This window comes from Hippocampus zosterae, chromosome 13, assembly GCF_025434085.1.
Source record: "Hippocampus zosterae strain Florida chromosome 13, ASM2543408v3, whole genome shotgun sequence".
In the NCBI taxonomy this organism is placed as follows: domain Eukaryota; kingdom Metazoa; phylum Chordata; class Actinopteri; order Syngnathiformes; family Syngnathidae; genus Hippocampus; species Hippocampus zosterae.
This window is the reverse complement of record NC_067463.1, coordinates 10,301,936-10,325,445: the sequence shown is the minus strand read 5'-3', so window position 1 is coordinate 10,325,445 and position 23,510 is coordinate 10,301,936. Positions and strand designations below refer to the sequence as shown.

The 23,510-nt window shown below is 40.5% G+C and overlaps 4 protein-coding genes across 5 annotated transcripts; 2 read left to right on the top strand and 2 right to left on the bottom strand.

Moving 5' to 3' along the window:
* Window positions 1–373: 373 nt before the first annotated feature.
* Window positions 374–3,472, top strand: LOC127613321 (uncharacterized). Of its 2 annotated transcripts, none has more exons than XM_052084298.1 (6): window positions 374–666; window positions 1,808–1,950; window positions 2,014–2,075; window positions 2,182–2,295; window positions 3,046–3,144; window positions 3,192–3,472. In XM_052084298.1, the coding sequence occupies exons 1-6, from the start codon at window positions 553–555 to the stop codon at window positions 3,272–3,274; spliced, it is 615 nt and encodes a 204-aa protein (XP_051940258.1). In that variant the 5' UTR covers window positions 374–552; the 3' UTR covers window positions 3,275–3,472. The 2 variants fall into 2 exon arrangements, with proteins under 2 accessions (XP_051940258.1, XP_051940257.1); XM_052084297.1 differs by having other exon boundaries at window positions 465–666; window positions 3,215–3,472.
* An 8,049-nt stretch (window positions 3,473–11,521) lies between these two features.
* Window positions 11,522–16,637, bottom strand: chic2 (cysteine-rich hydrophobic domain 2). The gene is made up of 6 exons (XM_052084300.1): window positions 16,256–16,637; window positions 15,576–15,630; window positions 15,258–15,413; window positions 15,099–15,155; window positions 13,358–13,417; window positions 11,522–12,899 (listed from the first exon to the last, which is right to left on the bottom strand). The coding sequence occupies exons 1-6, from the start codon at window positions 16,384–16,386 to the stop codon at window positions 12,849–12,851; spliced, it is 510 nt and encodes a 169-aa protein (XP_051940260.1). The 5' UTR covers window positions 16,387–16,637; the 3' UTR covers window positions 11,522–12,848.
* A 1,136-nt stretch (window positions 16,638–17,773) lies between these two features.
* Window positions 17,774–19,446, top strand: rhbdd2 (rhomboid domain containing 2). The gene has a single exon (XM_052084290.1). It carries the CDS (start codon window positions 18,060–18,062, stop codon window positions 19,023–19,025), a length of 966 nt encoding a protein of 321 aa, XP_051940250.1. The 5' UTR covers window positions 17,774–18,059; the 3' UTR covers window positions 19,026–19,446.
* Window positions 19,373–23,108, bottom strand: LOC127613320 (OCIA domain-containing protein 1-like). The gene is made up of 8 exons (XM_052084296.1): window positions 22,903–23,108; window positions 22,660–22,744; window positions 22,050–22,103; window positions 21,910–21,957; window positions 20,834–20,963; window positions 20,600–20,760; window positions 19,591–19,752; window positions 19,373–19,507 (listed from the first exon to the last, which is right to left on the bottom strand). Exons 1-8 carry the CDS (start codon window positions 22,954–22,956, stop codon window positions 19,470–19,472), a joined length of 732 nt encoding a protein of 243 aa, XP_051940256.1. The 5' UTR covers window positions 22,957–23,108; the 3' UTR covers window positions 19,373–19,469.
* Window positions 23,109–23,510: the final 402 nt, after the last annotated feature.

Sequence of the window (23,510 nt, the reverse complement as noted above, 5' to 3'; positions counted from 1 at the left end):
TGTGGACACCACTATCTTGATCAAACAAAGATCAAATCTCACTACACTACCAGTGAGATACTTTTTCCACTTTCTTTTGAGAATTGCACAGTGGGCCGCTGGTTCTGCACCCCTTGTGTGGTGCAAAAGAGAAGGCCAGTTAAAACAGAAACCCACAAGGGCCATTTATCTTAAAAGTTGATGTCGTGGATGAATTAATCAGTCAGTCTTCACTTAGTCATCTCAAGTAAATTCACAGTGTCACAGAAGCAGTTTTGAGCAGCGATGCAAAGCACATGCGCGGATTAAACTACCGGGGTACTCTGTTACTTGATCCACATTTATCCTCTCGGCTACGTTTTGGGTTTTTAGACCTAATGGCGATAATCGGCTGAACAAAGCTGCTCTGTAAAATGGCGATTAAATCAAGATTCCTTCCATTCCTCCTATGGGTCAAGGTCCAGCCCTCCCCACCAAACACAAAAAAACATCTATCCGCCCAGTTCTCTTGAGTCACTTAACGTCCGCTGCTGGAAGCGTAAAAACGTTTTCAAAGAGCTGTCAGATGTGAAGATGAAGTGCGGTGGTGTGGTCGTTCTTCTGCTGGGTCTTCTCTCCGTGGGCCGCACTGCTCCGCCGATAAATTGTGACGCTCTCCTGAAGCCAATAAACATCAGCAATGAGCAAGTAAGTGCAAACCTGCAGTCTCATCTGAAAATTGTTGATTCAATTGCATTTAGATGTTTTGGAACAAACTTCATTTGAAATGGAAAATAGCAAGTAAAGATTGCCACTTTTTTTGTTTTGTTTATCTTGCTTACTACAGCAAAGAGGGTGTCCGCTTCATCTTGCCAAATGGATTTCCTATATTTGACAGAAAATCGATTGAAATCAAATTTTTCTTCACTTTAACTGGTTTTCCGCACATGTATTTTTCACCAAATCCCTACTAAACAAAAATAAATAGTACCGTAAATACCAAAATATTGTGACGATGCATTTGTAGGTTTCAGTAACTGAAGAAACCAGTAGCACACTTCGACCAAAAAAAAAAAAAGACACCATCGACAACAAATATTGCCTAATTTATCTTCAAAACATAACTGGTGAAAACACCTTTCTATTGATTTTAAGTGAAATAACAAGAAAGTCACAAACGAGAAGTGGATACACTCTTTCCTTCAGTGTGCCAGTAATCTCATGTGAGCTATCACCGTACAAAAGTTGAATCATCAATCATAATTTTTTAAAGACAATAATGCTCAATATGTCGTCCGCTTTCCAGAGAAGCAAATATTTGAGCTGTTGTTTTCTTTTAAAAGGCATTGAATCTCTCCCTCTTTCCATTCCCAAAAGCCTTTTCCCCCTATTTACAGTACTGACGTGATATGAACTGTAATCATAAAACCAAAACACGTAGCCATTAAATTGAGATTGTTGCTGTATAATTACACTCCACGCGATTATAGATTTATGTGGTTTCACTGCATGTGGAGATTTAATTTTTTTTGTTGCCATGGGGCAACATTGTACTTAAGTTTCTCCTCAGAGGGCTGTCATGACTGTGAAACCAGAAAAAAATGGATCAACTCCTCATCATCTTATTTTATATACGCAACAAACAATGGTTGGAAAAGCTCAAAGTTGAACACAACTTGTAATTTCTTTACCGATTTTAGCAAGAAATATGACGTACACACGCATGATTTGTTGATCTTTTCAATGATGTCGTGGGCCAGATCAGACTGCCGGGCTTTGAGTATGACAGCAAGACTGCGCGAGTGAATGCATGCTTTTTGCTGGAAGTCGCGCTTTGGGCTTGATACAGATGTTGGGGCGCTGGCTGTACATCGGGGGAAGCTCTGACCTCCCAGGAAGTCGATCCCTGGGACATCTGCTCAACAGCATCTGGCTGGACATCCGCGCCACCTCCCTCAGCAACGTGCTCACCATCTTCCAGACGCAGAGAATGTAAACACACGGCTGCAATGATAACAAACATTCTGTATTGTTTACCGGGGACTCTCCCTCCAGCTACGGGGAGTGTTCCGGGATGATCTACAACGTAACCATGGAAAACAGCACAATGTTGATTGGTAAGCGGTGTCAAGCTCCGATTTTTTATTTTTTGTTTTGTTTTAAAGCATCCACGATAAACATTCTCCAGGAGTTCCATGCATTTTTTTTTGGTTTTTTTGACAGAGCGTCCATTCTATCTGAAGGAAGTTTACCTGCAGACCAACTGCTCAGACTGTCTGGTGGTCTATGAAGAAGTCAAATCCAACCAAGACGCTTTTCGGAGTCTTCTGCTTTTCAGTAAGACACACGACACTCACTCATCCTAGCGAAGCATTTTCTTATGACTGACATTGGAACCGAGGTGGGGTTAACTGTTGCTCGGTAGGCGCTTGATCATCGCTGAGTTGATTTTGAGTTGTTTTGAGTTTTGTTCTGTTGGATCATTATTATGTTGTTTGGCTCTTGATTGCGACTCGGCTTGGCTCATTGTTGTTTTGGTCAATTCTTGCATGGTTTAGGGCAGGGGTGGCCAACCCGTGGCTCTTTGGTCTGGTTCAATGCGGCTCCTGGGCTTTCACACGACAATTGTCGAAAACGCCTCTGCGAGAGCGCTGCCATTCAAACAACGGCGCTTAAAAAACGGAACGTACTACGTCAACCTATCAGCGTTACTTGATTGACATAGAGGGCAACCAATCAGATAACTGAATCATCGCTCATGCGCAAACAACAGAGTGAAGTGCTATGTGCTAAGCTAACCTAACCAGCGAATTACCTCTGTTTTGCCCAATCACAATCGACGAAGAGCCAGCGGACTGGTTGACCACCCCTGGTTTAGGGGTTCATTTGGTGAGCTTTGCTTGGTTGTTTCTTGGTTGGTACTTGTCTAATTTTAGTCGCCTCACTGATGAGTACCGGTGAGTAGTTGATAGTTGCTTGTTTGAAAGACTGAAAGATGTTTTGCTTAAGTGTGGCTAGATTGTTTGTCGCCTGGTTGATTGTAGCCTGACTGCTTGTTTGGTTAATGGTTGCTTGCTTGATCTCCAGGCAGGCAACAGAGCATCTCACCCGCTGATGTGGAGATGCTCAAGATGCAGGCAAAATGTCTCCAGATGCCCTCTCCACTCATGATGGACCCAAGCTATGGTGAGAAGCCTGTGCTCACTCTTATACAGAACACAAAGAAATATTAGGTCTTATATGTTTATCTACACAGAAATCTGCCCGGACAACGTTGCAACCTCGGATGGACTTGCTGCCTTCAACTCCTTGTTAGAGGCCAAGATGGGACAGCGGGTTGCGAGATTGTTGGACAAACTTTTCGATATCTTTATCAACTGATTGAATTTGTGGTGGGAAACACTTTTACGGTGTTCTGCTTTCCACACATCTGCGGACAAATGCATACAAATCAAGCCTATTGCAAGTAGTGTGTAGCTCTGCTTTGCGATTAAAGTTCACTCACAAAACAATACTTTTGTGTCTTTTCCTTTCAAAGAGAGAACGTGAATGTGAGAGCACGCCTGGCATCGGAGTTGGGTAAACATTTCAAAATGTTGCCGCGTCTTTTGTAGATGAGATTAAAAAAACGTTCAAACGCGTTTGTCAAATAAACGGATGCATGTATTTTTCTTTGCCCATTAGATGCTTATTGATGAAGAACAAAAGCAGATGTCTTCAATCTCCATTGAACAGTTTGGGACTTGATGCTAAACTTTCAAAACACATTACAAAACATGTGCAAACACACGGCTGAACTTTGAGGCATGTACTCAGTGAGCAGGGAGTGGATGGAGCCATCATTCTAGTTCGAGCAGCTCCAAGATCTCCACGTAACTTGAAAGGCTGAGCCACAATGTTCCTCTTCATTCTCGCTGCCGCGCTTCTTCCCGCGGCCCTCTCAGCTCCTCTGGCCGACTGTGATGCGCTAACCCGGCAGGTGCAAATCCAAGGTCGCGACCAGCTAAGATGCTTCCCTCCTTGAGTGAATAGTGACGTGTGACGCTTCCGTCGTATGTTGCAGTTCTTGGGCGGGTCAAATGTAGTACAATCCCCCCGTAGTTTGGGAACCCCCTGATGTATAGTAAGGTGTTTTTAACCGAAAAAAACGACCACACATAGTCAGGCGTTTTTAGCCGAAAAAAAGACCATGTCTCGTAAGCCGTTTTTAGACGGAAAAAAAAACAACCATGTGTCGTAAGTCGTTTTTAGCCGAAAAAAAAGACCATGTCTCGTAAGCCGTTTTTAGACGAAAAAAAAAACAACCATGTGTCGTAAGTCGTTTTTAGCCGAAAAAAAAGACCATGTATAGTCAGGCGTTTTTAGCCGAAAAAAGGACCATAGTAAGGCGTTCTCGTCATTTTTGTCCGATAAAAACGCCTGACTATTCATGGTCCTTTTTTTCGGCTAAAAACGCCAGACTATATTTGGTCGTTTTTCTTTTAGCTAAAAACACCTTACTATACATGGTCGTTTTTTCGGTTAAAAACACCTTAGTATACATGGTCGTTTTTAGCCGAAAAAAAACACGGCGGAATTCCATTCATCACACACACACACACACACACACACGCAATTACAATTATTATTATTTTTTTTTGTTAAAACGCCCTACTATTCATCGTCATTTTTGGGGGCTCAAAACACCTTACTATTCCTGGTCGTTTTTTTCGTCTAAAAACGCCTTATGATACATGATCGTTTTTTTCGGTACAAAACACCTTACTATACATAGTCCTTTTTTTTCGGCTAAAAACACCTTACTATACATGGTCAGTTTTTTTTTTGTTTAAACGCCTTTCTATTCATTTTCGTTTTTTTGGCAAAAACACCTCAGTATTCATGGTTGTTTTTTTCTTCGAAAAACGCCTTACTACTCATGGTCGTTTTTTTCGGCTAAAAACGCCTTACTATACGTGGTTGTTTTTTTTCGTCTAAAAACGCCTGACTATATATGGTTGTTTTTTTGTTTAAAAACGCCTTTCTGTACATGGTCTTTTTTTTCGTCTAAAAACACCTTACTATATACATGGTCGTTTTTTTCGGCTAAAAACCCCTTACTATATATATGGTCGTTTTTTCGTCTAAAAACGCCTTACTATACATCAGGGGTCCCCAAACTTTTTCCTGTGAGGGCCACATAACTTTTCCCTTCTGTGATGGGGGGCAGTTTGTAACATCAACGATCGTAGGGGAGCTTAAAAAAATTATTGTTTCCCAGAAAGCCGCATATAACCAAATAACCCTTTTCAGGTTCTTTACAGAAAAAAAGTCAGGAAACAAATAATAACACTATTAATGAAATAAATAACTAAATAACCCTCTCTGAGTTCTTCAGAGAAAAAACAGGAAACAAATAATAACTAAACAATTCTCTCTCTTTATAGCCCCTTGAAATCCACAAAAAAAAAAAGAGTCTGCCATCTACGAGAATGCCACCTATCTTGTCTTGTTTATGTCTGCTACCGTCTTGTTCACATGTTCTACTAATTGATTAAGATATCCTTTATTTGTCCCGCAATGGGGAAATTACAAATCAGTTGTGATCTGAGACACAACTAAAACACTGAAACATTTTATGGTGTGTAAATAACTTTGTGACCTTGATTTCAACCCTATTTGCGTCATGGGTCATTTTGCCCCGAAGACCACCTTTGTAATTTTTTTGTACAGCTTCCACGGAAAGGTGAATAAAAACATTAAAATTTTTCTGAAGTGGGGGACAATCTAGGAAAAGTCATAACATTTTAAGTTAAAAGATTATCATTTAGGGGGGTTTTGGGGCGTTTTTAACACAGTGACGGGTCATTTTGACCCGAGGACAACAGGAGGGTTAGAGGGCTGGGTCAAATGTGCCCGCAGGCTGTAGTTTGGGGACCCCTGCTATACATGGTCGTGTTTTTTCAGCTAAAAACTCACTATACATGGTCGTTTTTTCGGCTAAAACACCTTATTATTTATTCATGGTTGTTTTTTTCGTCGAAAAACACCTTACTCTACATGGTCGTTTTTTTCAGGTTGAAAAGCCTTACTATCCATGGTCGTTTTTTTCGTCTAAAAACACCTTTCTATACATGGTCGTTTCTTTTTTGTTGAAACACCTTTCTATTCATTGTCGTTTTTTTCGGCTAAAAACACCTTACTATTTATTCATGGTTGTTTTTTTCGTCGAAAAACGCCTTACTACACATGGTCGTTTTTTCGGCTAAAAACGCCTCAATATACATGGTCGTTTTTTTTTCGTCTAAAAACGCCTTTCTATACATGGTCGTTTCTTTTTTGTTGAAACGCCTTTCTATTCATTGTCATTTTTTTCGGCTAAAAACACCTTACTATTTATTCATGGTTGGTTTTTTTCGTCGAAAAACGCCTTACTACACATGGTCGTTTTTTTTGTCTAAAAACGCCTTTCTGTACATGATCCTTTTTTTCGGCTAAAAACGCCTTATTCTACATGATCGTTTTTTTCGGGTTGAAAAGCCTTTTCGTCTAAAAACGCCTTACTACACATGGTCGTTTTTTTCATCTAAAAATGCCTTACTATACATGGTCATTTTTATCGGCAAAAAACACCTTACGGACACCATGGTCCTTTTTTTCGTCGAAAATCGCCTTATTATACATGGTCTTTTTTTTCGGCTAAAAACACCTTACTATACATGGTCGTTTTGTTGTTGTTGAAACACCTTTCTATTCATTGTCGTTTTTTCGGCTAAAAACACCTTACTATTAATGGTTGTTTTTTTCGTCGAAAAACGCCTTACTACACATGGTCGTTTTTTTCGGCTAAAAACGCCTTACTCTACATGGTCATTTTTTTCGGGTTGAAAAGCCTTCTATCCATGGTTGTTTTTTTTTTGTTGAAATGCCTTTCTATTCATTGTTGTTTTTTTTCGTCGAAAAACGCCTTACTCTACATGGTCGTTTTTTTTCAGATTGAAAAGCGTACTGTCCATGGTTGTTTTTTTTCGTCTAAAAACGCCTTACTATACATGGTCCATTTTTTTCGAGTTAAAATGCCTTACTATACAGTACACTGCGTGCGAGTGACGCTTCCGCCGTATGTTGCAGTTCTTGGGCGTGTGGACATAGGTGGTGGAAAATGATCCAAAACCCTCACCAAGATGATTGTGGACAACGTGTGGGGGAAAATCTATCCGGCCAATGAGAGTGACTCCTTTCGGTTTCAAGTCCAAAAAATGTACAGTAACTGTAGCATTTGGGGTTTACATTTTCAATAACCTCACCTCGACTGTCAATGTGTTCTATTGTGAACGTTTGTGTTTATACAAAGGTTGGGCCGTTGCTTCAGTGTCACTTTGAAGCTGACCTTAGTTAACAACACCCTCCACATGGGTGAGCTGCCAACATTGATGTTGATATTTGTTCGGGCTCATTTGCGGACTTTGCTTTTACAAAAAAAGTGCAAACAAACGTCTCTTTTGTGTATTTGCATTAGCGTATCCATCTCTGCTACTGAGGTTCTCATGACGACCAGCTGCCCCGACTGCATCCTTTTGCTGTCCAATTATACCCTTGGAGAAAGCACGTATATGGGCATGCAGCTCCTGAGTAAGAATTAAAACAGCATCTCTCGCTGGACAGTTCACCTTTCTCGAGTCACGCTGAGCGATGCGGCCAAAACTGACTGAACTGTCTCACAGCTAGTTTTGTCATAGACGACCCGAGACAGTGGAACAACTCGTGAAGTGCGCACTACTGTGCTCAGGCGGCACTTTTCAACAAAATGGGCAACGGTAACAAAAAATGTAATATCACTTTGGATGAGTTGCTACATGCATTTATGCAGCTGATTAGCACCATAAAACACACATGTGGTAAAAGGAGTCAAAGGCCACAAAAAGTTGAGGGTCGGTCATGCGAGGCCCAATGGTTCCAAGACCATGGGTTTTTGTTGCGATTCAAAATTTGAACGGCAGCCTCTTCTAAAACGTACGGGCTTTCACAAAGGAGATTATAAAAAAAAGAAACTCAAAACATTAGACCTACCCACATTGTAGTGTAGAGCATGATAAAACCCAGTGTTGGTGTATCTAAGTCATGTCTGCCATCTAGCGGTGAAAAGTGATATTACAACTACAGTCAAGCCCTGTAGATTCACATATATTTTTTAGAGCTGTCAGTTTAGCGCGTTTTTATTGGCATTAATTTAAATGAATTTTAACGGGATTACATTTTTTCTCGCGAGATTAACGCGGCACACGTCACAAGCGGATGTTACTTGTTTGGAACTATTTTGTGTGGAAGGTTACAGTGTTCTGCGTCCATATAAATAGAGCGGGTGGAGCTTTTCTCTGTTTGTCTGACAGTGTTAGCGACCTAGAGAAAATAAAACGTCTCCAGTGTTGTCATTCGAAATGAGGTCTACACAAAAACTGTACAGAGACTTCCGCACAAGAAGGACCAACACAATCAACATAGCCTGACTGTATTAGGGGGAGTGACCCCCCCTGCCCCTTTCAGAATGGTTTGCCCCAGCAGCACGGGAGAAGTGCGTGCGCTTTTTTGTACGGCGGGCAGTTTTGAATACAGCGGCACATAATGAACACTGGTGTCCGGTGTCTCGTTATTCTTCAACAAACATACAGAAACAGACTGCTGTGTTCACAGTAAACTTGAGAAAAACGAAGTACCGTATGTAACCATGGTTTAAATCTACTATAGGCTGAGTACTAGTTTACCTTAGATGTGCACTTTATAATGTTATATTGCTCTGTTTTGATTTTATAAAAAAAGCTGTTAAAGCAGCTGTTGTGTGACAAAATATTGTTTTCACTGTTGTTGATGGACAGTAATATTGTGTGAGAGATTATGTGTGAATAACTGCTCCAAGTGAAAAATGTTCATGTAAAATTGAAAATCAAAATTGTTATTTCAGTAAATATTTGCATTGGCACATGTTGATGAGAGCATTGAAATGGGGAAAAATAGGACAAAAATGTAAAAGGAAATTCAGAAACGATAAAAAATATGTGAGTAATCACGATTATTTTTTAGTTCATTTGAGATAATTATGAGTTGCATTTTTAATTAGATTAAATATTTTAATCGTTTGACAGCTCTAATATTTTTTCATAGTTTGGTGGTGAAGGGGTTCCTTTTAAAATTATTTTATAGACTTATTTATTTATTTTGCATGCTTTTTCACCCACGGACCCCTGACCCCCACCATTTTCAGTTGAAAATGTGTATGTAATTAATGGTTATATATTATTGAAAAATATTCAAAAATTATATTTAAAAAAAAACAAAAGAAAATCTTACTATACACTGCAGACTGTAACGTGCTTTTCTTTGTATTTTTTAATCATCATGACCTGAGAGAAATGACTATCATTGGATGTTGAAGCTATCCAATGTGGTTTCTTGTCCTCAGGGCTATGTTCAAAGTATATCTGAGGGGAGATGTATTTAGTTACCTCTAAGAAAAGTGATGAAAATACATAACAATACAAAATGACCTTTGACCTTCTGCTTGTTCAACAGCCAGGAGACCCAAGGTGACAAGTGCCGAGATGGACGAGTTTAAGAGGCAGGCGGCATGTCTGAACTTACCCTCACCCACCGTGCTGGACTCAGACAAAGGTGAGAACATTTGCATTTTTATGAACCCTTTCGGGGACTGCAGTTACTACAGTGGACATCTTATCATGTTATCAGGTTACAGGGTGCATGAAAGGGTCAATATGATGTGGTAGTCTTTCGTAAGGCCACATCGCCGAAACAGAGACCGTCCAAATCAGTGTGGCACAGCACTGCGGTACAAGACTTTCCTGGCGGTTCAATTTAATGATACACTACATTGTTTAAGGATTTTATTATATTTTCATTTTCTAGACTTCAATCATGAGACGTTGTTACAATCTGTGGGGCTACCGAACTAGGCAAGCGAGAAAACAAACTATTATCTTTTCAATTCATTAGCTATTACTGTACTTTTAAGTCATATATACTGACTTTTTTTTCTTTAAATTTGCAAGGTTTTTGCACATTTCATCAGCTTCCAAAGACTCAGAGACCGTTGATCTGACCTCGGCCATCAGTCAAGCCGACCCAGAATACATGAAAATACTGGACAAGATGCTCAGCAGTCAAAGTGGAATAAAGATGATTATGGTTTCAATTTCAAACTAAAAAAAAAACAAACTAACAAAAAAAACAAGGCCATGTTACCTCAGACTGAATTCACAATAAGAATTTCATCAAGTTCTTTCTAAAAAAAAACCAACTTTGTATTGTATTGATCAACACCTGGATTTGTGTGGCTCCAAAAACATTGTTCAAATGGATTAATAATACATTAATCACATTTGTTTATGTGCCAGGACTTTTACAAGCCGTGATTGCCACAAGACCTGAATAAGATCTCATCTAAATCAACCTTTCATTTTTAAGCAAAATAAATTATCACATGCATCAAAACTTCTTGAGTTTAAGTGATGGTGTGCGGTCCCAGTGACTCTTGAGTATCCGATCCTGCTGACTTGGGCCCCCCTGGCTCCTTATCTTAGTTTAACTCAACATAAGACCAGGCAATGAGTACTGAGCAACGACATTAAAGCAACACAGAGTGGTTGTATGTGTTTACTTCTTTCAGCTGGAAGGAGAAGGGTGGGGGTGATACACTATAAAACAAATATTCAAGTACTGTGGTATAACCATAGCGAATACCCTGACTGTGCTACATTTTTGATAATGATCGAAGATGAGAATCCCCTGAGTGTGACCCACATCCACATGCCGCTTAGTTCCAAGTAGGGATGAGCATCATGGAAAAACAAACCGAACCCTGTATACTCTGTGGAATTAATTGTTTGCTAATACAATCACATTAAATGTTTTTTTTCGAACGATGATTTTGCCCATTCCTTAAAAAATGTCGTCAAATGCCCATCCCTACTTACAAAAAAAAAAGCCAACCTTTATTCACTAGCAGTACCTCGTCACGGAAGGCGTTTAAGAAGGAAGTTTTAGTCGACGTTTGAATGGTAACGGTGATGATCTTTCAAGTGGGATATTTCCAAAAATGCAATGACATGAAATGAAAGGTAAGCCGTGGGAATCTACGCTCACCGAGTTGTAAACTCCAAAATGAAAACAAGTGGCTTATTACCACGTTAAGCCACCTTTAGTAATTGGCTACTCTGAGAACAAAAAATATGTACTGTATACATAATATATATATATATATTATATATATATACATATATATATATACATATATATACATATACATATATATATATTATATATATATATATTATATATATATACATATATACATACATATATATACATATATATACATATATACATATATATATATACATATATATATACATATACATATATATATACATATATATATATATATATATATATATATAAAACCTCTCATATTTATCATCTGGGCCACACTCACAGCTGGAAACCTCCTTCGGGGTGAGAAAGTAACAAGGATAAGGCCAAATGAAGAACCACATCCATCGTGTGCTTTTTTGCAGCAGCTGACACATGGCTACACACTAAAAGCGGTGCGAACCTCCAAAATCAAAAAATACTTCAAAATTTACAATATGAGCTCAACTTCGACTTGGGCAAATCTCCAGAGGTGTTTAGCTTTTTATCAAAGACGAATTGGTTGGTCTTTACTATCAGCAAGATTCAGCGCACAAGAAGAACCCCTGTGTTGTTGTGTAAATGTTTTTCCTTGCGGAGTTGTTCATCAGTGAAATACAACCATCAACACTAGTCAACAGCATCGCTCTGCAAACACCAAAATTAATTTTTTTTGTATGTAATGGTTCACGTTACAAAATCAAATGCGGCTTCTAATTGTGACCAGAATACAAAACCGGACGTCATGGTGACTGATCGATCGGAGCGCCACAAATTGTGAAGGGCCTTTGTTTCATCACTGACCAGGGGCGGGGTGGCCATCTGGAATTTCAGGAAAATGTATTAATTGCCACAACAAGCCTACCTTACCCTTCAAATGGAGCATAAAAAAACAACAACACTTACTTTGTAGATTTCACACAACAAAATTTGAACACATGACCTTGGAGGTTCCACCCTATTGCAAACATGTCACACACACACTTACAGTGAAAAGAAAAAAAAAGCATCAAGACATGTCTGGCAAAATAGAAATTGAAAAAAAAAACCCAGAAGGCTGACTTTCAGAAAGTAACCTTGCTCTATGATGTGATGTCACAAAGTTATTCCACAACGTTGCTTTGACCAAAATGGTTTAAAAAAAAAACTGTTTTTTGTTAGTCTTTATCACCTACCTCCTTGTTGCCTCGGCAACTAAGGGCAGGGCATATGTTGTCCCAGAGTGTGGAGTGCAGTCACAACAGTGTGATTGTCTCTGGGTCCAGGCAATGCACAGTGAAGAGTGCTCAAGTGACGAAATGATGTCCGCTGCTTTCTGCTACACGTTTGAAGCTTCCTGTCCACCCCCCAACCTCTTCCGAAAGCACTGGGGTGTATTTGGTGGGTCGTCGCGAGCCGAGCTTCGAGCAGCATTCCTGTCACCACGGTCACGCTGTGCTCGAGTTCGCAAAGCACTGAAGAGTTTTCCCAGCGCCAGTCCTGAAATCCACACCGCCGCCAAATCGGGAGCGAGCCGGCTCGCCTGAATTCACTCATTAGGATACGGATCTTGTAAACCAAAAGGCAAAGAGAAGATGACCGCGCGAGAAGTCATCCGAAATGAAAACTGAGGGCCGATGTCGCCCTGTAAACAAAACAAAAAAAAAACTTTCGAGTGATTCTGGAGGAAACATTCCATCGGCAGCTTGGGACGGTGAAGATCTCATCATCGGCTAGTCGGGTCTGAAGATGGGGATCTTCGGTAGGAATTCTATTAGGATTACCTGATAGTGACAAGAGAAATTGTTATTTTCAAGTAGATTTTTGCAACATTTCACTATCTCAGGTTGAGTGAGGAAATGGCTTAAAATATAACTTGAAAGATTCCATTGCTGATCAATGAAAACCGCACTGAAGTGAAACACTGTGTACAGTATTTATATATATGACTGAAAATTACATCAGACCATCAAAACCTTACAAGCTATTGAATAATAACGTAAGGACATTAAAGAGGCTGTGTGTGGGACCACACCAATTCAAGAATTACTGCTCGCTGCCAAATACTAATAATGTTCCTGGGAAAAAAGAAAAGCCAAGTGTTTTATTTTCACTATTTCCAACACCAAACACATTGGAAGTCTTGCAATCAAACGCGTTTGGTATTCAACATTCCACAAGATTGTAAAATAAAATGACAGACTTGCTTTTCTTTACAGAGTAATACCAACACAGCACTCACATATTCCATCATGTTGTTGGATTCACACTTTCTTTTGTTCAGTCTCCAATGCAAACACAGCTGGAAAGAGATTTTTTAAAAACTGTAAATATATTGAAAACACAAGAGCAGACTGCAGACAATCAACAAGAGCCCACAATAATGTCGACGAGTTATTTTTCTTTGCGTCGCAGCTCGTATTTTGGGCGAATGTAAGTAACAAGGAAGAAACAGCAGAGCTCCATAAACCTGTTTTGCTGTTAGTGTTACAACATATTTTTTCCTTGTTTAGACCGGGTTGAAAATAGAGCCGGGCAATTAATCGAAGCGTAATTATGTGATTCTTGTGATCATAAAACATTATACCAGAAGAAAAATGATGAATGTACTGGACGACACGGGGCATCTGATGGTTCCTGCGTTGTGAAAGCACCCTGAAGGCACTGTGTTGCTTGTGCAGTAGGTGTGTGACAAATTGGAATCTACCCACCCTGAACATGCTTGTAAGAGAAATTGACTTCAAAATAATATCTTCTATACGGCCCCACTAGTCTAAACACTATATCCCGATAAATATTGCATTTGTGGAGTATAAATTAAGGAGCAAAATCCACCCGTATTTAGACATCCCACGGGGTGGCCATTTTGATTTGGCCAATTACTGAGATTTCAAATAATGAAAATTGACACACAAACGCTGTATGAATGCATAATGACAGGTAATATAACACTATTCAGAGACATATATTCCTCGTAATCTGTGAAAAATGGGGCACTGTATATGAATAAAGCTCAAATTGCAACTTTCTTCTTCTATTACGACTTTCATGCAAGTGTGGAGTCCATGCTAGCATGGCAGGACACTGCCCCTAAGAGGCCAAGGCGTGCAGAGCAGAACAGCTGGTATTCATTTTCAATTTAGTCTTTAGATATTATTTTATTCATCTTCCGAGCCGCTTGATCCTCACTAGGGTCGCGGGGGGTGCTGGAGCCTATCCCAGCTGTCTTCGGGCAGTAGGCGGGGGACACCCTGAATTGGTTGCCAGCCAATCACAGGGCACACAGAGATGAACAACCATCCACACTCACACTCACACCTAGGGACAATTTAGAGTGTTCAATCAGCCTGCCATGCGTGTTTCTGGAATGTGGGAGGAAACCGGAGCACCCGGAGAAAACCCACGCAGGGAGGCCGGAGCTGGAATCGAACCCGGTACCTCTGCCAACGTGCTAACCACTGGACTACCGGGCCGCCTTCTTTAAATTGTCTCCAGGTATTTCGGGAGCTGTTATTTTGCTCCTTTTCTGTTCCTGTCAGATCTCCCTGACCTTCCTTTCCAGTGTAGGTCAGCAGAGCATTCTGCCCCAAATTTCAGACTCAGCAGCATCACAAGTGGGTATGTCTGTATGTATGGAGAGCATTTTGAGATTTTTTTCCCCCAAATCTACCCGAATAGACTACCCGAATGGACTAAAGGGCCGCCCAGATATTATTTTACTTTCTTTCCAATTTATTTTCTGGTTGCTCTTTTAAGGTTGAGTTTTAGTATCTGAATAAATACTACGTTCAGAAATCAATGAACGATTGTTGATTTTGAATCATTATTTCAATATCCATTTTTCCCCCCATAAGCACCCAAGCTCTATTTGAAAAACAAATTTTCATACAACTGTACAGCAAACGCAACGTTGAAAGTTGAGTTTGAAGTAAAGGTGTAAAAAAAAAAAAAAAAAGAAAATCCGGCGTATGAACTTTACACACCTTGTGGTAGAGTCTGCTGTTCTCCCACTCTAGAAGTTTCTCTATAGATCTTCTTGTCTGGAAGACAACAGTGAAAAGTGTGTCTCGGTCAGGCTGGCGTGTTTTTGGGGTGCCAGGCCTGTGCGTGTGCGTGTGTGTGTTCGCACGCGCATGTATTACCCGCTTGCTGAGACAAATCACAGGCCACAAACTGAAGCCAAGCGTGCAGCAGCAACACAGGCAGCCGCACAGCAACCAGCGCACGTTCACAGGCAGTGTCTTCTTCAGACAGCTGTTCACACGGTTGATGCTTGCTTTGAACTCTTCGGGTGCGACCTGACAAAGCCACAAGATGAATGTATCGATTATATTGCCACAAGAAATGTCATCTGTGCTGTATGTATGTTGTACATACAGCACATTTGACAATAAAGTTGACATGGCTTGACAATGGAAAGGGCATACTCATCAAACAAAGCATTTGACATAGGTACTCACCTTCCCTGTGAGCGCTGAAGGAAATTCTGATTCAAATTTGTTGCTCAGTCCAAACCTGGAGAATTAAGGTGACACCAGAATGTCAAACGTTCAATTTGAAATTCAGACAAAACTTTGGCTTACGAACCATCGTCCATGATGTCATGATACTGCGCAAGACCTCGGTTCAGTGCGCATTTTTTAAATATATATTATTTGATCTCATTAATGAACGTCAGTAATACAATTATTAACTTGTAATGTAGACTTTATCCACACCCTATATTTCCAACATTTCGTGGGGGATTATTTTTTGTCATGTCACAATAAGAAAAGCGATCGCCCAACACCCAAATCAGAAGAATTAAATGACACGGGCTTTACGAAAAGACACTATTAAAGTATCTGGTGGCAAAGTATGAAAAAAGTCAAGACAAAACCATTTTAACTGCTTGACATTAGCACAAATAAACAGAGGGCGGGCATAAAAGAGGAGTCGCGTGCTTAAAAACTATATTCCTATATAAAAGCAGTTTGTACTTTTAATTTTAGCTCGAGCTCGAAGCTAACGGGCTAAGCTCGTCCACAAGCGGATGCTAATCAATTAGCATCCGGCTAGAAGCACCCGACGATCGCTCATCGTCACGCGACGCTTGAACTCTCCCCCGCCCCAATTCCAGTCGGCCTCGTCGGCCACTTACACTGTGACGTGTCCGGAGCCTCGCACCACCACCGGATCCGGAGCGTACTTAAGAAGCTGCTCCTCCACGGCCCTGTCCTCGTCCTCTTCCTCATCCTCTTCCTCGTAGATTTCGTCAAAGTCCTCCATCATCGCACGCACGGCTCCGAGACGAAGCGCCGCGCTTCCCGGTTGAGACGCCACCGGGACGAACGCGATGACGCTGGGCTCACCGAGAAGCGGCTCCCCTGAGATTGCCAATTGGACAAAAACGAGGATAAATTCAAAAACGAGCTGTCCCGGAGACGATAGTTCACATCTCTGAGCAGAAGGCTCGTAAGCAAAATATCAACATCCGCTGCAGTCGCCATACGACACCGGAAGAGCGGCCAAGGCGAGCTTCCAACTTTTTAAGCACAGAACGCAACACCGCTGACCAAAGTTAAACTCTTGCATCGCCTCATCGGAGCCTTTTCCGTCCGCATGAAAAGACTTTGAACGCTTTCCATAAAATGAAATTAAAGTACGCTTACTATGAAAACATAAGGTTGTGCTCTTCTAACAAACAAAATAATGCTTCTATTGTATTTATTCAATGAGATCTCACTGTAAATGATGCACCAAAGGCATTTTTTTCATACGGGCAACAAAACTGTAAAATGGCCCTTTCTACAAATTATTGCGATTTGCATCCCCAGGAAATGTTTAAATGCGCAATACAATTAACGGTAAAATATTTTTAGAAATCTTTTTTGTTTCATTCCTACAAGACGTGAATCTGCGGTTGTTGTAATGGTGTTCTATAAATAAAGTTGAATTGAGTGTGCTGCAATACCGCATTTTACCCTGCTCGTGTGTGGATGACATCACTGTTTTGGGGAACTTAAAGGAGCGAGTGTGATGAGTCTAAAAATGTGCCACTCTGAAATTTCCATTATGAAGTGTTAAGTTATGATGAAATAAACTTTTTAGATATTTTTTTGTTTATCTTACTTTGAAAGGCTCCACCCGAACGTGCTTTTATACACTTGTGACTGTATCGCAACTTTTTCCACATCTTGTTCCGCCCAACATCAAAGAAGAAGGGAATAATTAGAAAATGAAAATCGAGAGCAAGAAAAAAGATCCAAGTGTAGAACAGCCACTATATATTGTCACTTCCCGTGCAGGCTCCACTCTCAGGCCATCTGCAGTCAGTGCGGGAAATGCCAAAATAAAATCATACCGTGACTTTCTGTGGTATTGTTTTCAATATAAATAGCATACACGCTTGCAGCGAAAGCGAGTTTTTCCAATATTAATGCGTACCATAATTTGTGACAGCCAAATGACGAAAACAAAACAAAATAACCTTGTGCAGTCTTGTTAAAAGGGTCCACTTCCTATCCTGCTAGCACTGGACACGCCGACTTGTCTAACGAAGGCGGTGCGAGAGTAGAGCCTGTACCGAAAAGTAATTCAAAATAAAGATGTACACATAGCTGACTCTCCGAGATACATAGCAGTCATCACCAATTTTAGCAATAGGTCTTGTTTTGAAAAGCTGAACCGGAACTTATTTCAAACACGGGCAGTTTCAGTATTCCAATACGGAAACATGGACTGAAATTCGTGTAATGCTTTGGTCGTGGTATGTTTATTCGTTTGACTATAAAGTAATTACTGGTATTTTCAATTGTCGAACGATAATGCGCAATGATTGTGTACTTTAGCCCGCGATGATCTGTGCATTTGTAAGAATTGATTCTCCTCCTTCCGTGATTCTGCGCTCATTTCCAGCAAAGCCACCTAGTTTTTGGTTAAATTGATAATCTTGCGACCAAAAGATGAGCACAGGCCATTTAAGGACTGTGGTCCAACTTCTCAGAGATATGGTTCCTACCATTACGAGTGGGATGTTTCTGATCACCCTCACCTCATGTGCAGTGTTTGGCCTCCAAACTTACTTGGACTCCTCTCAGGGGAGCCTCAGTGTCGGGGCGAGTGTTTTTGAGAAAGGGCATGTGCACACACTCTTTGCGTACCCTTTCTACCACAGAAGCCTCACTCAGCTGCTCCTTAGCATCTGCACCATGGTGTTCCTTAGTGGCAGTTTGGAGAAAGGCTTTGGCACAGTTCGCTTCCTTTTTGTGTGTATTCTGATGTCCACCGTGACAGGCTTGTTGTACGCCCTCCTGGATCTTCTGCAGGAGAGCAATGGCAAAGGGCCAACGGAGGGGTTGGTACCTGTGGCCCTTGCATGCGTGGCTCTCACCACCACGCACACAAAAATGACCAAAGCGTTCCTCTGTGGAGTCAGTTTCCCCACCATGGCTCTCCCGTGGGTATTTGTCCTCCTCACCAGCGTCCTCATTCCTCACACGGTGCTTCCCTGCAGCATCATCTCCACTCTCATCGGATGGATGCACGGAAGAGGATGGTTCTCTTTCGTTGACATCTCAGAGGCCAAGGCAGGCCTTGTGGAGAAGACGCCACCTTTCCGCTTCCTGAGGAGCATCAGCATGGTGGCGTTTGTCCCAGCTTCCACCGAGGACAGGCAGAAAACACTCCTCCCTCAAATCAACCCAACACCTGGATCCTACCCAGTGCAGGCGTATGCGCCAGCATCAAGCACATACATTGCTGTTGGTGGCTCAGCCAAGATATATGAAGGTTGGTCGACAAATGCCACTGCAGCATCTGGACCCGCACCCTTCTCTAACCCTCATGCCTCCGAAGCGGGCGGCGGTGGAACAAGTCATGGACATAGCTGCGCACACGGCCATCACACTCACAGTCACGGCCATCCATAGTTGACTTTTGTTTTACACTGTAAACATGCGTATGAATAATTGTAGCCTATTTTAATGATATGTGACAAGGATGGTGAATTTTTTTTAATTAAAGAATCATCAGTGCAAAAATTCATTCAGGGTTTCCCTCCCAGCTTTAACACCCTGCGGTTTCAACAATGATGCATCTTTTGCAAATTTGGAATTACCGATTCTACAAATGTCAAAATTGTATATAACCTCAAATACATCAATGATGCAATGTTGGAGAAAGTATATCGGCATGTGTAATATTCAAATGTGTATTTGTACGTGTGACATTTAGCTTTTGAATGAGAAAGTTTAAATCATTGATCAAGACAGAACACTTCAAGCGCTTTGGTTTAATTGACTAGCAAAGACCTCACTTTGTGTCACAAGATCAGTGAACTACATTTTTACACACACAAAAAAAAAAGAAAAACCTCATTCTTCCCAAGTGTCTCCATAGATATTCTTCTTTGCTGAAACGTGAAGAGAAATTAATGAGTCAACTGTCTTTTTCGTAAAAAAAAAAAACAGGAGTTATTGATTTTGTTTTTTGTACCGCTTTTTGTTGGTCTTTCTGGCTCCTTTTCAGGGGACGTTTTGAGCAGTGACTCCGCCTTCTGGGTGAGTGTGACCTCGTAGTTCTCTCGGTTTTTCAGACGCAGGTCCTCATAGAGGATGGACTTCCTCTTGGGCTCGTTCCCTTCCTCGTAAGACTGAGCTGGAGATGACAGTTTTACACAGAAAACAGCAATCAATGCTAAAAAAATTTACGACAGCATGTTTTCCCCAATTACAAGTCATCTTTTCCAAGAGGAAGTTGTAGTCCCAGAATGGATTTACCGGCCTCAACAGCATCATCTTACACTTAATTGACAAAATCAAGCACACACCAATATTTTGGAAGGCATTTTTTTGTGCAAAGAGTTTTAGGAGTACAATAGGCTCATTTGGCAGGGAAATAAATGAAACCTGTTAAGACAACTGACTGTCATGCAGTAAATTACAATGGCATGACAACGCTGTTTCTGCGTGGAGCTTACCATAATAAGCTTGTTTAATTATTGAATAGATTGTTTCACGATTATATTTTTGAGCACTCTTTTAAGGAACAGAACACCAACAATGGTCACTGAAATAACTTGAAAGTCCTCAAAGTAGTAAGAAATGTAACTAAGTTGAAAATTAACCAGTAAAAAGGCTGCTTTAAATTCATGGTCCAACAGAATGATTGATTGTACTTTTTAAACTTTGTTTTGCCGCACAACCTTTTACCATCCGTTTTGTCCAGGCCTTTTTCATGAGTTAAAAAAAAAAGAATTCAAAAGCAATGTCTGATTTTCACCGGTTACGTTTCAGTAAATTTGCATTTTGTCGGTTTCAAGTTATTTCAGTGACCGCTGTTAAGCACCAAAAAAGTGCATATTTTATTCACCCCAAGAGGGAAATAAGATAAATGAATAATCTAAATGGTCATGAATAACACCTACACCGTTTCTCCATTATTATTCGAAACATTAATACGGGGCAAACGTGATTAGTGCTTGACAAGCATTCATCAGTGTTACCTGGTCCATTAAAGTCATCTGATCTTCTCGAGGCAGTGGGTGCTTCTGGATTAAATCCATATGCGAGTTCTGTGGTGGACAATGGCGTCTCTCCTGGCTGGAACATGGCGTCAAAGCTCTGACTGTCAGGATCACTCAGCTCTGATGGGGCACCTTTTGGACTAAATAGGAGAATTACACAATCCAGTTACGGGCCTGCTTTGGGCTAAGTGTGGGCTTGGCACTAGTACACACAGCTGTGGGGACAGTCCTGTCCTCTGTCTCAGGGCCTCTCCGAGAGGAGAGTTGTCTAGCCGCTTGAACTTTTCCTGACACGTCTTCATGTAAGACATCTTGCCTGCCATGTAGCCACAGAAGCCAGCAACTGGGAGGAAGAAAAAAAAAAGGACAAAAATGCTGCGTTCCAGAGTGCTCGAAATTAAGAAATATCCTTCTGAAATCGAATTAATCTGGCCGCATTGAACATAAAAAAAAACCACACACAATAAATCCACACACCAATTTCCATTCAGAAGCATAGCCAATATCACCGATAAAACTAAAGCACTTGAGTGCATCTTTGAGGGAACCATCATTGTTGCGTGATGTCAGATTACAGCAAAATAGCTTTAGGTTTCTAAAATAAAGTTGTTTTTTACCCTAAATCATTAACAGATCATTGAATGAACGAAATTAAGAAATATATTTGGTTAAGTTTTCCAAGTTAAAAAAAGAAAACATGATGTAGATCAGGTGTCACCAACATTTTTGAGGGTGAGAGCAACTTCATGTGTACCGATTGTGTGAAGGGCCACCAAATTGATACACGTCTGAAATAACATATTTGTCCAAAATACCTTCAATAATATGAGGATGTGTTATTTTTAATACTTGATGATTTAAATTGTCAGACTTTGATCGTGTTTCGAAATGTCTCACAGTACTGCCAATGTTTGCATTTTTAAATCATAATTTCTACTAGCAAATCACAATGTCCAGGCACTGGCGGGCTACTCAAGTGGTCTTCACGGGCTACCTGGTGCCCGCGGGCACCATGTTGGTGACCACTGATGTAGATCATTATTTTAGGAACGTAAGTATGTACAAATGTTTAAATGGCCACCTGAAAGTTATTGGTCACTTTCATTAACTGTTTCAAGCTATTATTCAGATTCAAGCTTAGAAGATACAAACATTTCGGATGAATTGATTTTCTTCTGGGATCTGGCTTTATGTTTTTGATTTGACTTACAACTTTTGATTGTGAGAGTCATCTTAAGAAACAGGTTGCATTAAATACAACATTTGACATCAACTGTCTTCAAACTTACAAGCTACTTTGGGAAGCGATCCAAACCGTGGAGATACAGAGAGAGACCCTAAATGGAAACAGAGAGGAAAAAAGAGACAGTTTATTAAAATTGCTATCCATTTATACTCATAAGATAGCACGTTTTGTATGTGGTCTGACCTCTGGCAACCAGGGCTTGAGTGATGGCCATGCTCACCACAGAGAAAGGCACAGCTGCAGGGTAAATATACATATATATACATTTTAATTAATCAAGGAAATGCACAGTTGAAGGCCACACATAACATTATAGAACTAAAGTGATTGATATAGTCAGGTGTACCTAATGTGGGACTCCTGTGTGTACCAGTCAGTGGGATGTACAGCGCCTTGCAAAAGTATTAGCTGCTTTGAACGTTTGCCACATTTCAGGTTTTAAGCAAAAGATAGCTATATATATAGGCGGGAAAATATTTTGGCTGCAGATTACTTTAATTTCTTAAACTGGTATTGTGGAAAATTGCCAGTAATATTTTGTGCCATACTGAAGCACATTTTAGAGTATCTACTAATTTACGTAAGTATAGGAGTTAACTTTTACTTCCACCATTAAAAAAAACAGTTTCCTTTTTTTTTAAACAGTTTTAAGTATTAGTACTTATCTTCATGCACTAAGAGTGACCAGAATCGTGTTTTCACAAATATTAGGAAATAGTTTGACTACTTTTACGACTTGTGGAAAATACACATTTAGAGTTTTGGCAGTCATTGTTACGGTGCGGTAACTTACACCTGTACCAAAAGCTTTCATTGTTGCACTCCCGAAACACTCTTTTCTCCTCCTCAGTGGGGATGTAGTCTGTGCCCACCGGCGCCTGTTGGGGTAGCAACCAGACACTTCAATATCGTTATTTCAAACTCAAGACAGTATTTAAACGCAGTTGGTTGGGCCGCTAGTCTTAACGCGAAACCACCAGGCTAAACGCGTTAGCACAAGCGAGGGTCAAATAATGCTAATCGGCGTGCTGCTAACCTGTGCTCTTTGGCGCTGCCGCTCCTCGTGAAAACCCGAAGTAGTGGATGACATGATGACAATTTAACAACGGCACATTTGGTAGCCTTCAATGCATGTGAAATAGAAAAAATATAGGGCGCTTCCAGAACACTGGTGGATGTAGTGCTCGATACAATGTAATTGCCAACTGTGACGTAACCCGGAAATGAATATGTGACATTTAGAGGTTTGCCGGACTCTGAATAACCCACACAAATCAAATTCAAATATCTAAACCTATAAATGTCGTACTGTTACTTGTGTATATTTAATTGGGCAACATACAATTTAATAATTGCAAAATAAAAGATATATTGTTTGGCAATTCATGTCTCGGAAATGGTTGCCGACTGCCCCCCAGCGACCAAATTGGTCACTGTAGCCCATTGATTCATTCATAACTGGCCATAACTTTAATTTAGCATTGAAGATTGTTCCAAAATAATTAAGGGTTTGTGATGAATATGGTCACAGTTTAACCGTTACTTAAGTGTGAGTCATTTAGAATAGCAAACATTTTTAGGTTCAAGGACAATTTTAGATTGAGGATTTCTCAGAACATTAACAAACATAAAATGGATGCATGG

What these genes read in the sequence shown, in the direction of transcription:
- LOC127613321 (XM_052084297.1), top strand. Translation starts at nt 553, where the DNA reads ATGAAGTGCGGTGGTGTGGTCGTTCTTCTGCTGGGTCTTCTCTCCGTG. An exon ending in TAAACATCAGCAATGAGCAA is followed by an intron (nt 667 to 1,807) that starts GTAAGTGCAAAC and finishes GGCTTGATACAG; the next exon opens with ATGTTGGGGCGCTGGCTGTA. An exon ending in AAACAGCACAATGTTGATTG is followed by an intron (nt 2,076 to 2,181) that starts GTAAGCGGTGTC and finishes TTTTTTTGACAG; the next exon opens with AGCGTCCATTCTATCTGAAG.
- rhbdd2 (XM_052084290.1), top strand. Translation starts at nt 18,060, where the DNA reads ATGAGCACAGGCCATTTAAGGACTGTGGTCCAACTTCTCAGAGATATG.
- LOC127613320 (XM_052084296.1), bottom strand. Translation starts at nt 22,956, where the DNA reads ATGTCATCCACTACTTCGGGTTTTCACGAGGAGCGGCAGCGCCAAAGA. An exon ending in ACAGGACTGTCCCCACAGCT is followed by an intron (nt 20,761 to 20,833) that starts GTGTGTACTAGT and finishes TCTCCTATTTAG; the next exon opens with TCCAAAAGGTGCCCCATCAG. An exon ending in AGAAAGACCAACAAAAAGCG is followed by an intron (nt 19,508 to 19,590) that starts GTACAAAAAACA and finishes TTCACGTTTCAG; the next exon opens with CAAAGAAGAATATCTATGGA.
- chic2 (XM_052084300.1), bottom strand. Translation starts at nt 16,386, where the DNA reads ATGATGGAGGACTTTGACGAAATCTACGAGGAAGAGGATGAGGAAGAG. An exon ending in ACAGCAGACTCTACCACAAG is followed by an intron (nt 13,418 to 15,098) that starts GTGTGTAAAGTT and finishes ATCTCTTTCCAG; the next exon opens with CTGTGTTTGCATTGGAGACT. An exon ending in CCAACAACATGATGGAATAT is followed by an intron (nt 12,900 to 13,357) that starts GTGAGTGCTGTG and finishes TGTCACTATCAG; the next exon opens with GTAATCCTAATAGAATTCCT.